The sequence below is a fragment of the Kwoniella dejecticola genome, chromosome 3, assembly GCF_000512565.2.
Source record: "Kwoniella dejecticola CBS 10117 chromosome 3, complete sequence".
In the NCBI taxonomy this organism is placed as follows: domain Eukaryota; kingdom Fungi; phylum Basidiomycota; class Tremellomycetes; order Tremellales; family Cryptococcaceae; genus Kwoniella; species Kwoniella dejecticola.
In genome coordinates this window covers 726,750-741,803 of record NC_089303.1, presented here as the reverse complement: position 1 = coordinate 741,803, position 15,054 = coordinate 726,750, and the positions used below count along the sequence as shown (strand labels likewise).

The window sequence follows — 15,054 nt, the reverse complement described above, 5'->3', positions numbered from 1 at the left end:
TTACATCACCACGCAGCATGATCCGTTGTCATCTCGATGCCGCTTTTCAGTATGCGATGTTTGCATCTGTATCTCATCTGTTGGATCTCCCATTCCCACGCCTATCCCCAGAGATCGATTCATCAACAGTTCGCGCTAGTGCGAAATCAGAAATCGGGTATCAGCAACAGCCAGTCTTAAGCATCACACGGCGAATGACGAGAAGACAGACCAGTGAATGATTGTTCACATTGCCACCCCCACTCACCCGTTGATCCTTCCTCACGAGCTTGACCAACTCCCTAAATGCCACTTCTACATTGACCCCGTCCGCAGCTGAGCATTCTATGAATGGCGCAGATAACGATCTGGCCATCTCTCGACCTTCCAGCTGACCTACAGCGCGTAGTCTCGATAAGTCGCACTGATATCATGTGTAGCATGGATTAAGTAAGCTTTGAACGGTTGATCATGCATACATGCGAGCGAGATGAGGGATTATCCTGAAGAGAGTGAATTTGGGTGTAGGGGTAATGGGGGTGGTGATACACCCATCAATTACTCACCTTATTGGAAACTGCCACGCAAGGGACATAGTCCTTATCTTTCACCCGTAGTATCTCGCGATGGAAATTGGGTAGCGACTCGAAAGTCGGTCGATCCGTTATGGAGTAGACTAAGAGGAAGCCGGCTCCGAAGGTATACCATTGATCTGCCATCGCTGCGAATTCCTCTGAGCGACGACGTATCGGTCAAAATCAGTCAGTTTAGTCAGTGCAGTGCTCCAGCCCAATCTAGTTCGTACGTATGCGAAATAGCATGACATGACGAAGGATTGAATCTGAAGGCAGAGAGGTTCTCTTGTGAGAGATGACGATGGCCCGCACGCCAACTCACCTTGTCCCGCTGTATCTAGTATCTCCAGCGTCACAGCCTCATCATCCACCACGAACTGCCGCTTATATGAGTCTTCAATCGTAGGATTGTATCCTTGGTCGTAAAATTGGGAAGTGACAAAACGTATAGTCAATGCCGATTTGCCGACGCCTGCAAGGTGTTGCTTGATCAGCTTGCCCATGACTGATGGAAGTAGAATCTAACAGGTATGACCTACCTCCTCCGCCAACAACTACTAATTTCTGTTCTCTATGCCCCGGTTTACCTGCATTAGGAGGGGCCATCTCGTTTCCAACCCGACTGGTATCACGAATCTCCCTCGTGACTTATAGCGTCCGATATCTTCGAATGCAACGAATGTCTCTAGGCTTGCTATCGGATATGGCTTTCGAATATGTCGCACGCAGATCTGATGAGAAGGTCAAAGGATATGGAATCTACGTGTGAACGAGGACTGGAACGAAAGGCCGATATGATTCGAAGGGTATTAGCTAATCGAAGTAGTCGACAGATATACTAGTGCTTCAGATGGAGCCGTAAGGCGCTTCGTCTGCTTTACACTCCATATAATTGTCCCAATAACGCACGCTATGGGTGCAAGCTCGACAATAGAATGGTGTATCTTGATGCGATTGGGTCGGGATCTGAATACTGAGCGTGAAGGCCGAAGGTGAATTATCTCGATTTATACTACTAGCGACAGGAATATAGACAGTTGATGATCGAGATAAACAAACAGTCGAACGAGACGATGATCGAGCTCAAGCGTCAGACTGACTTAAAGAGGTCAAGGCGGCATCAAGATACGAGACGAGATGTTCCGTTCGATGAAGTAATGAATGAGACCCAATAATCTACCAATCTTTCAGGTCGAGGGTCTGAGTCACACTGTAAAGATCAATCTTGATGGTACCACTCGAGTATGGTATTCCTTTCACCCGATGCACACACGAATTGATCTGGACCTTGATGTTGACTTTGACGTTGACGTGGGAATGAGCAGTCGTAGTAGGGTTTAAGGTACGAGTCACCACATCAAGGCGGTACGTACGCATGTGCTAGGTATGGGTATAGGTATAGGTACGTGTTATTGATCGGAATGGAAAGGCGAGAGCAAAGGGGTGTGTATTCGTATGCTGAAGCGAATGACGAGCAGAAACAAAGGAGCGATTGATCGGTGCCATTTCTTCCTTTAGGTTCAGGTCGACGATGAAACGTTTGTCAAGTGTCGCTTGAACCTGAGATAGGTTCCTGCTGCACGCTGTAGGCTGAGACTGAAGCTGTACATAGCGGCACAAAGAGACAGGCAAGAGGATCGAAATGACATCGTGAGGTGTGGTGTGTTGCTGTGTATATCAACAATGCTATGATCTTTGTGTGTGTTGTTGAATGAGGAAGAAGAATATCGGGTCAACTTGGTAAAAAGCAAGAAAGCATTCGCGCTTGGATCGCTTTGATCCGCCCGGATGCAACCCTGCCAAATTACCTAATGTGGTAATCCCGAAGACGGGTCACGCGCCGGAATGAAGTGTAACCGGAAGGTCCACTTTGTCAACGTGACCTCTGTCAATGTCGAATGATCAGCATGATCACTCGTGAGTGACGTGTTGACATGGATATCCATCAATTATCTGCTATACCTCTTCTGACTGCAACATTTCCGCAGCACATTTACCGATCTGAACCAGCACAAGCTCAGACTCGATAGTAACAGACCGACATGCTGACTCGACTCGCCCACCTGCGGTCACCGCAAAGAACAGCCATCCCCAACCTACGACGAACGCTGATCCCCCAACCACCTCCATCAGTTGTCGCCCCTCGACCTCTGCCAACCCATCACCGACCGACATCCGAGGATGCAGAAAGCAACAGATCGTCCATGCGGAAGCGTCTTGACGAGCTGGGAGGTCTCAGAAGTAAAGCTCGAGAAGGAGGTGGTGCGGAAACGCTCAAGAGGTGGAAAGCTCGAGGAGAAGGCAAGCTGGGAGCAAGGGAGAGGTGAGGATCGTATCACATTGATTCTGCTACAAGACAGCCGAAAAGTCCTACTAATCGTATATGAATGCTGACGTGGCCTCGTGTTGCTTGTTCACCAGGATCAATGCGCTGCTCGACCCTAGTAGTCCGTTCGTAGAGCTTTCGCCCCTGGCTGCGCATGAGGTGTATCCGGACCCATTACCTGGAGCAGGCTTAGTAACGGGAATAGGTAAGCCACATCCTTGGCTCAACAACATCGCCTCTGCTCAGCTTACTGTGCTGTTCTGACGGTCACGTCCAGGCATGGTCGCTGGGAGGAAATGTATGATTATCGCCAACGATCCTACGGTGAAGGGAGGAGCTTACTACCCCTTGACCGTAAGTCTACCTTTCCCTGGTCCTGTCTAGCTATCTTCTTGGACTTTCACGATTGACTTCTGACGTTCAATTTGAGCAATAATAGGTCAAGAAACATCTTCGAGCTCAACAAATAGCATTGGAGAATAGATTACCTTGTATATACCTAGTCGAGTCTGGAGGAGCAGCGTTGCCTTTTCAAGCTGAAGTATTTCCTGATCATGTAAAGTATATTCCCTTTTCAGGTCTGCCCGCTGGAACTCCAAGTGGTGCTGTGCTGAACAAGCCTTTTGTTGATGTAGGACCACTTCGGACGTATATTCTACAATATGGCGAGGATGTCTGGTTTGGGCATACCGCAAATCAGCGTCGTTCACGGTATCAGTGTAGCAGGAGGAGCGTGAGTAACACCCTTGGCACGAACAGTAAGAAGTCCATGGCCGTGGCTCACAAAAGATGATGGAATAGATATATGCCTGCCATGTCGGATGTTGTAATTATAGTCAAGGTAAATCTCTTTCATCGCTTTCCAGCCTGCGGTATACTGTTCGTGGGTAGAGTTAACTGTCTTGTCGTGTCGATCAGAACCAAGGAAGGATCTTCTTAGCTGGACCACCGTTAGTCAAGGCAGCCACAGGAGAAGTCGTCGATGAGGAAGCGTTAGGTGAGCCACCTTCCTCCGTGCCTCATCGCGCCTCAATGCACTCTCAGGCTGAATGAGCTGATGCGTGCTCTTTACAGGCGGCGGCGATATGCACACTTCAGTGTCAGGGGTAGCAGACTATCTCGCCACCTCCGATGCTCACGCTTTAGCATTAGCTAGAGAAGCAGTCCGGGACTTAGGTCCCATACCGATCTTACCAAGTGCTGCATCATCCTCATCAGTACGTGAGACAAAGTACATCAAGGAACCGTTATACCCGACCAAAGAACTCGATGAGATCGTGCCTTCCGATCCGAAGCAGGCATATGATCCCAGGGAGATAATTGCTCGATTGGTGGATGGAAGTGAATTTAGGGAGTTCAAGAAGGAATACGGGAAGACAATTATTACTGGATTTGCAGAGATTCATGGTCATACGTCAGTGACAGCAATCCAAACATGTCACGAATGACTCTTGAGACTGACGAGCGGCCCATTCCGTTTTCACCTGTAGCGTCGGAATCATAGCCAATGCAGGTGTCTTGCTTTCCCCCTCAGCGCTGAAATCAACGCATTTCATCAACCTATGCTCTCAACGCGGTATCCCACTCGTGTTCCTGGTGAACATCAACGGGTATATGGTGGGTGAAAAAGCGGAACAAGGAGGGATAGCCAAAGACGGCGCTAAGATGGTCAGAGCCGTTGCGAGAGCGAAAGTAGAGAAATATACTGTAGTAGTGGGTGGAAGTTATGGGTGAGTTCCGAGCTATTCTCACTTTTAGGTTGTCTCCACGTTCAGAGGGTGGCTATCAAGATGAGGGTCGATTGTGAACATGTTGCTGATCGTTGATCTGGTGAGATGGTAGAGCAGGTAATTATGGGATGTGCGGCAGAGCCTACTCGCCTAGGTTTTTATGGATGTGGCCTAATTCGAAGATATGCGTAATGGGTCCAGATCAATTATCAACGGTCATGCATACTGTCCAAGGTAAAAGAAAGACCGAGGACGGAAATTCACAGGCGGGAGCGGATATAGCTGAGAAGAAAAGACAAGAGCTCAAAGAGAAAATAGAAAGACAGAGTGATGTTTTGTATTCCACAGCTAGGATCTGGGTAAGTGTTAATCTATTCGTACTTTCGCTTGAATATTGTCCGATGGTTCACCTTCACCGATATAGCAGTATCGCAGGGATTCTCCATTCGGGTAAATGCTAATTCACGCGTTATGGTTGGTGATTGTATAGGACGACGGAATAATCAGACCTAGCGATACGCGGGATTTACTTGGTCTGGGACTCGAGCTGGCTCATGAAGAACGGGCGTCTAGAGGTGTTGGAGCTGGGTCTCGGAATGGAGGAGGAACGAGGGGAGAAGTCGGTGCGGATGGGGATGCGGGTGATTGGGGAGTGTTCAGAATGTAACTGCGGTACAGGCATAATCATTTATATTCCGGCTTAAAGATCTCTAGAAATACAAGTAGACGAACAAGAAACAAGAAGACTTATAAACAGAAGTCGGTCCGGTCTGATTGTATTGTACTCGTGTCAACATTGTCTCCGCAAGCATGTATCATGTATCATTGGAACCATCCTGATTGCTCCGGCGCTCAAACAGCGCTATCGAGTTCGTATCAAGGGGCTGCGAGGTTGGATATGTCATACATGATGTGTCGATGCGAATTCATCGAATTAAAGTAGTTAATAGCTGGTGGGGTGAATTATAAATCGAATAAAGCTAAGAGCAGCGACGCCAATTATCCAATGTCGAATGCGGAAGACTGATAACGGGATGTACAGAAATACAGTGGCCACAATTGGCGAAATAGTAAAAAGGTCAATAATACTAGTACAACAATCTTCCTCCTCTACTTTCGCTTACACACCGAACACCGAACCAATTGAATCTCCTCATTGACGGGTGCTCGTTCCAGTTCAACTACTTCAACATCGAACTCCAAGTCATCGATCGCTCATCACTCATCGATCATCAATCATTCCAATTCCTAGTGCCATGCCCAACTCCTAAATGGGTAATTCCCAATTCTATGCCTCCCCACTCACGGACCACACCCTCCGTATCATCCTCATCGTTGAGGCCGGGAGGTTGGGGCTTTGACTTTGGCCGTTGTTCGGGCGGGATAGGCATTTTGATTATGGTGATCACCTCGAGATGCTCGTTGATCAGTTCGTTCAAAACGCTGGGATCGTTAGTGGAATTGACGAATTTCGAGGGGGGCGGAATGAGCGATTCGGGGCGATAGGCTAGATGGTTCGGAAAGAAGGGGATGGAAGATATTGGGATGGGCTCGATAGATGGGATTTTTGGTTTAGGGGGGATTATGGCGAGTGGGTGCTGTTTTTGTGTGCGCGAAATGTCAGTATTGATTGAGTGTCGCAATCCGGGATGAAATAGATTATTTATGCGCTTTAATGCTGTTGACGCAAACGCACGAGATGACTTGATTGAGATGGTGTATGAGGATATGAATATGATTGGAAAGTATGTGCAAGACTCACAAAATCATCTTGGTCATTGCTATTGCTATACTGAATAGGGATTGATGTGTATGCGGTCGAACTTTCGCCTGACTTCTCCTCAGCCTCCTGCAGATTCGCTTCTTCCTCCCCTGGGACTTTCTCGACCTCCCACCAATCTGGATGATTGCTGCCGTCAGCCTTGAGCCAATTAAGATTCCGCCGGTCTCGCAGGGGTACATAACCTGGTATTCCAGGTACGATCACGCCTAGTCGTTCGGCCTGGATTATTCGAAATAAATGAAAAGCATATCAAGTATCAGTATCAGTATCCATCTCACCTTCACCGTATGACATGAGTCCGTGTCTTCTATTCCGACAGACGAGTGGAAAAGAGAAGGAGTCTAATTCTGGAAAGTGCAAATCAGAGGAGCAAAAGTCACTCACCTCGCGAACGATCGCATGCCTCCTCTTCCTAGCTCTCATCAGACTGAGGAAACTGACTAGACCGAATGCACATAATAGACCGATCAAGATGTAGAAGAGGTTCTTGTAAAATGATCCGGGATTGTTGCCCCCGAACCCCCCGCCCCCGCTATTACTGGAAGTCTGAGAGGGCGAGGGCGTTGGGGACGATGCTGAGGTGGGTGTACTGTCGGATGCGGTGGACATTCTTCATATAGTACGATACTGGATATGATGACGAGATTGAGATTGTAGATGGTGACAGGGAAGAAAACGAAGAAAGACAAGTGCCGAAGTGAGGGTTTGTATTGTAGCGATTCCCGATGTATTGTTTGCTTTTCGGGGATGTTGCCGAGATGTCGCTGGTATGGGTGTACTATATAGTTAGATACTTCTCGTACTCGTGTAGATGTACTTCGTATGAGCCCAGATGAGTGGACTGAGAGCTCCTTCGCCCTCGGTCGTTCGGTCGTGTACTCCGATTATTCGTGTTCGATGTTATATCCTTTGTTATTGTTCCTGGGTCAGACTCCGCTTCGGTCGGTGTGATGCCATCGTCACGCGTTTGAAATGTATGTTGATTTATGTGTAATGTAATGCTTGACTTTTGCTACTGGAGGATATACAAGATGGTCTGGTTAGTAAGAGTAGTAGTGATACGATTAGAGATGGTTACCATAGACCGGTGATTGCAATTGTTCGATTGTTCATTTGAAAATGCCGATCATCTGGAACAGGAGACCTTAATCGAATTAAACAACATCAAAGTGGCAAATTACTATTACTACTGACACCGGATCGCCCTGAGATCGTGTATCATATGAGTGATAACAGCTAAGATCCGCACGAGATGACGTGGATTAATATGAGCTCCAGTCATGCGGAGTCTCCACGTTGATGATTGAACGTGTCCTGTTACTCTGAAAGTCGTGAATTACTTCAAAAAGATCGAAGCTCATCTTCTCATCCAACTTATACAGCATAGGGCTCTCTCATTGACAGCCGTGACAGACTCTCTACAGCCATATCCCTACTTATCATTCTAATCGGCCTATCCTTCTGTATTTCACTTGAAGCTGAGAAAGTCGCCTCACAATGCCATCAGAAGAAGCCATCCAACTTCTATTCATGGGCACTGGCACATCAACCGGTCTTCCACTTACACCATGCCTGACCCGATCCAACCCTTATCCAGAAGCGTTCAGCGACATGGTACCTCTTCTTCGGGCGACCGAGACCTCTCATTCTCCCTTGGCACACATCAAGGGCACCTGGAACCCCGACGGGAAGTTCCCCAGCAATATACCGTGTCCGTGCTGTAGGAGTGCCGTCGACCCGGACGTGCCGGAAGGATGGAAGAACAAACGGGGGAACACAGGTTGTATCGTGCGGAAGAAGTCGTCAAATGGTGATGGAGAATACAAGAATCTCTTGGTTGATGTAGGAAAGACTTTCCGAGAACAGGCTGCGAGGTTTTTCCCCGAATGGGGAGTCAAGACGATCGATGCTGTTCTATTGACTCATGGGCGTGAGTGCAGTTGGCCGTATATTCTTCACTTGTTCAGTGACGGACATCAATTGAGGTGCTTGGCAGTATCAAGCTGAACTCATACCATATTGCCTCTTCACCAGACGCCGACGCTTACTTCGGACTGGATGATCTGAGAGAATGGTGTATACGGCAAGGAAGAGCTATACCGGTGTACCTGAATCAAGCGACATATGAGAAAGTTTGCGAGGCATTCCCTTATATGGTGGACAAAACCAAAGCGTCAGGAGGAGGCGATGTGTGAGTGAACTGCTTTCTCCCTTGTCTCGCCCGGTCTGGCTGGAGCAGTTTTAGTATGAAATTAATCGCCTCTTGATAGTCCGCAATTGATATGGAAGATCATAGAGGACGACGACGAGCTTGAGATTATAGGTATCAACGTCAAAGTTCTAGCTGGTGAGTTGACATTTCATTTCGCTTTCTCAAGGAGCGATTCCGCCATTGAGGCTAATTATCTGAGCATGCCATGATGACAGTCCACCACGGAATATATTTCCACTCCATAACACCCTCTCCATCTTCATCGTCACTCAGCCAGACAACTCCTCAAAAACGCCTTGAGCCAGAACCGCTCATATGTTTAGGGTTCATGTTCGACAGCTCCATCATCTACATCTCAGATGTCAGCTCTATACCCGAGTCTACCTGGTCTCGAATGCTGAATCGGAATTCATCCTCTTCTTCTTCTTCTTCATCATCATCATCGGCATCCTCCTCAAATCTCAAATCTGCTCCCAATCCCTCCGCCATTTTGCCTACTCCCGACGATACACCTTCCTCTACGCCAGGCCCTGAAGTCCCGGGAGTGAACGTAAACACAAATGGCAGGTCGAATATGGGCGCTGAAGACAAATTGCCAATATTGATCATCGACGCGCTATGGCCCCTGCGTCCTCACGCATCTCATTTCTCCCTACAACAAGCGCTCAATGTGGCTTTGAGGCTTAAACCGAGGTATACATATTTGATCGGGTCCACCCATCCTACGACGCATTTCATGTGGGAAGAAATTTGTCTATCGCTTCAGCAACAAGGTGGAACGATAGATGGGATAAATGGGAAACACGGGAAAAGACAACATCCCGATAGAGTCCAAAGCGACTGGCTAGTCAATAAAGTATGGGAGAAAGTTTTGACTCCCAAAGAGGGAAAGACGGGTAAAGGCTTAGGTGAAATTTGGAGAGAAGATAATGGAGATTCGATCGTCAGACCTGCTTGGGATGGGTTGGTCTTAGAAGTCCCGCCCAGAGATGGAGGAGGTCAAGGAAGAGATGAAGGGGAAAGAGGCGAAGGAGGCGATGTGGAAAGGTTAGACTTGAGTACGAGGGGATTGGTCTATTAGACTGTTGTGGCACTTAGAATGCTTCAAACAAAACAAGGGGGATTTTGCACGTCCTCCCGTTGCGTGCGTGGAAATGGAAGACATAAGACAAGGAGTCAGACAAGATGGTGCATTTTTAATGGAGAAGGAGGTGTTGCTTGTATTTCATAGATCCGAAGAATGGATAGAAGGCGGATAGATCCCTTATAATCGGATGTATATGTGTCAGCAGCGTCTTTGGCTTTGGCTGTTGCACATTGTGTGCATCAAGTCGAGTAAGTCGAGCAGCACAGAAGAGCGCAAGCTATCGCCAATTCATACATTTGATAATTTGATCAATTTTCACCTCGATCCTTTTGAGCAAGAATCTCGTATGTCTTTGATCTCCGAATAAGCTAAGCAAGAAATGCAAGAATCACAAAAAAAAACAACAAGAGAATGAAAAAAACGAGCATTTTTGGTGTCGATGAAGTATCTCTATATATAAGGGTAGATCAAGCAGTAATCGACAGATGGAGGAATAATCATCTTTTAACATGGCCCAGAAATAAATAGAACAAGACGTATGTACAGGTACAGTAGGACATGACTCGGAACAGGCTTCAGATGCTGGATCACGCTCGGATCGATGATGGCGGACTATAGCTCGTCGAAGAGAAAGTGAGATCTCCCACAGCAGTGACCTAAGAAAGGTAGGTTTCAAAAAATCAGTCAAAGAAAAACCATTAGTCGAAGCGAGTCCATGGGAGTAAGATGATTGTACGTTTGAAAATGACGAGCGAATCATCGATGATTCGGTGACTTACAATTTCCACATCATCATCATCCCCATCTTCGTCGTCCTCTGCTTGCGGGCCCCTCACATTCCTCCTCATTTCCTCCATGGTCTTCTCAAGCATCTCCTCAGTCAAAGCTTTCTGCGGGTATGCGTATCCTTGGCTGTAGACACCATTGTTCTGTGGCTGAGTCCCGCTGCCCGAATTGAGCCATACAGGATCCAAGACATGTGCGAAATGACAGGCGTCCCCTAAGGTGCATCGCCCCAGTTGATAATGCCTACAAGGCTTTGTTCGCCATGGTCTAGGTCGTTCAACCATCGCCACGCTCTCGGGAACGACTCGGGTATGCAAGAAGGAGCATTTGTCCCCGTTGTTGCACCCCAAAGAGGAGTTGAAGAATTTGCAGGGGAGGGTTTGGTGTTTCGGGTGAGGATTAGAGGATGGTGAGAAGGATTGACCGAATGATATAGAGCCGGCATCACTGCCGCTGCCACTACCTGATGAAGAAGATTGTTCAGGTGAAGATGGCGTGAGAACGTGCATACTGCGAGTTGAAAAAACAGACCGTCAGTATGGTATCTTGGATGTCCACCTCTGCAATGGGATATTAACAACTCACTAGGTGCATTCGTCGCCGTGTGGGCAGAAACCTTCAGCGAAAAATCTGCATGGTTTGGCTGTCAAGCGATACCCCATCATCAGCATCAGCATCGACGGATATGCGTTGAACAGTAACAGTCACACGAATGGATCAACTCACTCCTGAAATAGTTCTTCGCTGTTCGTCTCCTCGTCTCGCTGCCGTATCTAGCTTTGACCTCAGCAGACCTGAGGGCATTCTTCATAGCGGCATCTTGTACAGCCCAGCCGGCAGGTGTCCAGATCACACCCAATCCTCCGGGGATAGCAGGCACGGACGGGTCGTTCTGGCCTGGAAGGGGTGCCATGGGCATACCCCACGGATAAGTCGTCGCACTGAACACGGTGTCGTTGCCTCTCAAGTCGTGGCCCGTTCCGGTTGAAATGTCGAATTGAAGCGGGGTGGATGGGAAAGTCTGTGTTGGGACATTAGACTCATATTGCATGTATTGGAATTGATTAGGGTTCGACAAGTTCGATTTAGGTAGATCCCTCAACGAATCTTCCAGTTCTTGCAGTCTTCTTCTGTGCGACACAGGATCGAAAGGAGAAGCCGGGTCGGAGTCCGTACCAAACATGGAAATCGCTGAGACTGGAGGCATCAGATGTTGCCCCATACCAGTACCCAAGGCTGTCAACGGCGCATCGTGAGCAGGGCCCCGAGGTATTCTCTTGATACTGGCGACTTTTCGGAGACTTGGTGGAGGACCTTTCGACCAGGCTGTAGTTTTTGGAGGAGCGGTGACGGTAGGCTGCATTGGAACAGCCAAAGGCTCGGAAGCTACAGCAGGTGGCGTAGTGGTCACATGCGTGGATCGAGCTTCAGAGGCTCGGTTTTCAGATCGAGCAGCTATAAGAATTCCGGTCTCGTCAACTGAGACTGGATCTTTCAGGAATGGCGGTGCGAATGCCGATAATCCGCCTTCATTCTTTTTCAGCACCTGAGGATCCACTTTGACCGATGGAACGAGTATAGCCTTGGGAAGAGCTTTTGTCCAGGCGGTGAGTGAGCTACTGAGAGAAGCGGATTTTCGATGGGTCAAGCGTCGTTCTTGAGGTTTCCCTTCGACAGGCCTTTCTGCTGCCGGTTCCGAGGTCTGAGCCTTCCCTTCGTCCTCGATGCGATCACCGCATGGCTTTTGCTCGCTGTATCATCTGTCATCAGCTTGGAGCCTCTTTCGAAACGAAGACGGTTGAAATAGCTCGACTAACTGAATGAAGGAGCAGTAGTCGCCGTAAGGGCAATGTCCCTCGGCAAAGTCTTTGCAAGGTACAGCTAAGCAGTATCAACATGACTCATCAGCACGAGTTTTTGCTTTTCTCGTGGCCATTGCCAAAGGAGATACGACTCACTCTTCCATTTCTCTTTGCTTTTACCTACAGCGCCCTTTCCGCCACCACTCATGAAAAACACCTGACCGACAACTTCTTCTCCATCTTCGTCCTGCACGAGAACCCTCTCTCCAGGCATGACATCGCCAAGTTCCAATTGACCGTCCGCTTTCACGGTGATCGATTTGGCAGGTCGTTCGCCCGTACCGGTAGCAGTAGAAGGAGTCATTTGCGCATGAGCGAAAGTACCTGAAGTTGGATCGGGTGCAGTTGGACTGAGCATCCTCACTCCAGATAGACTCGCAGTGTTTGCAGTGTTTGCAGTGTTTGGAATAGCTGAACCAGGCTGTTGTAGAGCCGATAAATTGTGCACGAAGCGACATGGTCTTGAGGTACAGTTCAAGCCTGGAGTGTGGTAGAACTTGCAAAGAATGACTGATAGATGAAGTGGGTCAGCTTTCAGCCCGCCAAAACAATGTCCCACCCAGATCTTTCAACTCACTCTCTTTCTTACCCGTTCCCAAGCATCCAGCAAAATCAGATACGCCGATGCTCTTTGCGCTGGCCAACCCATTCTCGAGGTTATCGTCAGCGCCTTTGAGTACTTTGATCTCAGGGCTTTTCAAGCCGGTCGTATTGGAAGTCGATAATCCCGGAGTCACAGGTACCACTACCCCCTGCCCGTTTTCTTTTATGATGGCAATACTCAGTCCCCGGGCTTTAGCAATTTCGCTCGCTGTTCCCTTCAAACCATTAGCTGAAGTGGGACTGATGAGTGCTTTGGAAATTGGGCTTCTCAGAGCGGAGGAAGAAATCAAGGTAGGATGAACAGAGGGTGTTTTTGGTTTAGGTGAGATCCATCCCGAGGTACTTGAGGGTATGATACCCGCTGACCAGATTGATCTTGAGAAAGAACCGCTTTTCGAGGATGAGAGAGACTGGTCAATCGATATCCCTCGAGCAGCTGCCATACTGGAGAACCTAGATGGCGAGGTGTTTGCGGACGGCGAGAGACCTTGGTAAGAGATCGGTCGGCGTTTCGGACCATTCCCCGCGGGAGTACCTACACCCACTTCAACATTGGGAGAAGAGAGGATTTCTTCCGTATTGTCATGTTGAGTATCCAAACTTTGGCGTTGAGGGATCTTGTAAATTGGGGACTTCAAACTTCCATCCGAGGACGTGCCGGGCAGAGTGGGCCTTGAAATTGTGTGTTGTTCAGTTGAAAAAGATACTCGTCTATTGTTCTTTTCGTCGTTGTTAACGATTGGATCATTTACCGAAGAGATACTTAGCCTCTTTGAGTGGTTCGTTGGGACTTCTTCCGAGACGGCTGGAGCTGTGACTGGGTTATTGGTGGACGGAGTCAAGTCTTGCGAGATCAGGTCCAAGAGATTGGCAGAAGAGGCTTTCCGAGAAGAATCGATTGATCGTGAGCCTCGATGAGCAGAAAATGACGGGGGTGTAGGCAGGGTAAGCTTGAAGTTCGGAGATTTGGGTGAAGGAGTAGTAGGAACAGATTGGGCGGACATGTTGACCTAAGCCACTGATATACTGAACTGATATACTAGAACAAGACGACAGGTAAGTCAGACTATATATGGATGGCAAAGAGGGAATAAGGAAGAAGATGAGAAGCAGGCAAACCCACAGGAAGAATCTTCACACTATATATATACCTTAAGCAATGATCTTCAACGTCTAATCAGGTTGACTAATTGATTGAGAAGCAACACAAAGAATGATTCTCGACTCTCTCGGCGAAAAACGAACAATCCACGAGGCGTGGGTATGTAGACGGATTATCGGATCCAGCGTGATCGACAGGCCAAGTGGGTGTGAATGAATATATCGACGTATGCTCGAAGCAAGAGAGGCGAGCGAGAAGGTGTGTTATCGGTGTGTGAGGTGATGGTGATAGTCGTGTATAGCTCTGTGTGTGTGTATCTTTTAGGTGTGACGAAGATCGTGTTTTGATGGTGATTTGCGAGTTGAGTGGGGGAACGAACTGAATCTTGGGTGGGACAGGTAGATGTAGATACTAAATATATAAGCTGGATCAACTTTACTTCACTTCACTTCGCTCCAATTCACTTTGTTAGCTATACCTCTTTGATCTAGGTGCCATCATCAATAAGTTGAGATTGAACAGTAAGAAGAAAAGACAAGAAGATCAATAATAATCTCATGGTTTTCGTTTCCATGCCGTCTACTGGAATTAGTACGTTACACACACAAAGAGCTCATCTCTCTACCTCATTACCCACGCAGCATTTCCAAAGCCGAGGCATACAAAAGGTTGCCAGTAGAAATAAGCCATGGGTTCGCGGGTACATCACAGGGAAGCGACGGAGGGAGGGTATGAGAGGTGGAAAGATGAAACGACCGTCGATCTTTTTGTTCTCCGTCATCTCGTCCAGCTGTGAACCCTGTCGATTCGGAGATTAGTCTGACTGAGAGCGATGATGGCTGCATCTCGCTCATCATAAGGGAGTAACAGGGCTGGCTTTTGAAAAGCAAAAGACCAAGAGAACAAAAAGAAGATATCGAAAAACGCACGCTCGTGTTGGTGGAAATCGCTTATTGTTCTCTCAACTCGGGTATCAGCCGTCCTCGCACTGAACCCTGACCCTGGATTT

General features: G+C 48.0%; 5 protein-coding genes across 5 annotated transcripts; 2 read left to right on the top strand and 3 right to left on the bottom strand.

The window, feature by feature from the left end:
* On the bottom strand, positions 1 to 1,160 carry I303_102669 (uncharacterized protein; the record flags this gene model as incomplete). The annotated part of the gene is made up of 5 exons (XM_018406021.1): positions 1 to 135; positions 248 to 403; positions 546 to 712; positions 877 to 1,026; positions 1,094 to 1,160. 5 exons carry the CDS (start codon positions 1,158 to 1,160, stop codon positions 1 to 3), a joined length of 675 nt encoding a protein of 224 aa, XP_018264515.1.
* Positions 1,161 to 2,596: 1,436 nt separating this feature from the next.
* Positions 2,597 to 5,277, top strand: I303_102668 (uncharacterized protein; the record flags this gene model as incomplete). The annotated part of the gene is made up of 11 exons (XM_018406020.1): positions 2,597 to 2,877; positions 2,976 to 3,085; positions 3,158 to 3,234; positions 3,320 to 3,436; positions 3,516 to 3,613; positions 3,682 to 3,721; positions 3,799 to 3,877; positions 3,955 to 4,294; positions 4,371 to 4,610; positions 4,723 to 4,969; positions 5,101 to 5,277. The coding sequence occupies 11 exons, from the start codon at positions 2,597 to 2,599 to the stop codon at positions 5,275 to 5,277; spliced, it is 1,806 nt and encodes a 601-aa protein (XP_018264514.1).
* Positions 5,278 to 5,842: 565 nt separating this feature from the next.
* On the bottom strand, positions 5,843 to 7,002 carry I303_102667 (uncharacterized protein; the record flags this gene model as incomplete). The annotated part of the gene is made up of 3 exons (XM_018406019.1): positions 5,843 to 6,208; positions 6,373 to 6,612; positions 6,778 to 7,002. The coding sequence occupies 3 exons, from the start codon at positions 7,000 to 7,002 to the stop codon at positions 5,843 to 5,845; spliced, it is 831 nt and encodes a 276-aa protein (XP_018264513.1).
* An 888-nt stretch (positions 7,003 to 7,890) lies between these two features.
* Positions 7,891 to 9,686, top strand: I303_102666 (uncharacterized protein; the record flags this gene model as incomplete). The annotated part of the gene is made up of 4 exons (XM_018406018.1): positions 7,891 to 8,323; positions 8,428 to 8,584; positions 8,664 to 8,740; positions 8,821 to 9,686. 4 exons carry the CDS (start codon positions 7,891 to 7,893, stop codon positions 9,684 to 9,686), a joined length of 1,533 nt encoding a protein of 510 aa, XP_018264512.1.
* A 593-nt stretch (positions 9,687 to 10,279) lies between these two features.
* On the bottom strand, positions 10,280 to 13,947 carry I303_102665 (uncharacterized protein; the record flags this gene model as incomplete). The annotated part of the gene is made up of 7 exons (XM_065968598.1): positions 10,280 to 10,348; positions 10,472 to 10,988; positions 11,064 to 11,121; positions 11,205 to 12,229; positions 12,296 to 12,359; positions 12,437 to 12,850; positions 12,918 to 13,947. 7 exons carry the CDS (start codon positions 13,945 to 13,947, stop codon positions 10,280 to 10,282), a joined length of 3,177 nt encoding a protein of 1,058 aa, XP_065824670.1.
* Between the last annotated feature and the right edge of the window lie 1,107 nt (positions 13,948 to 15,054).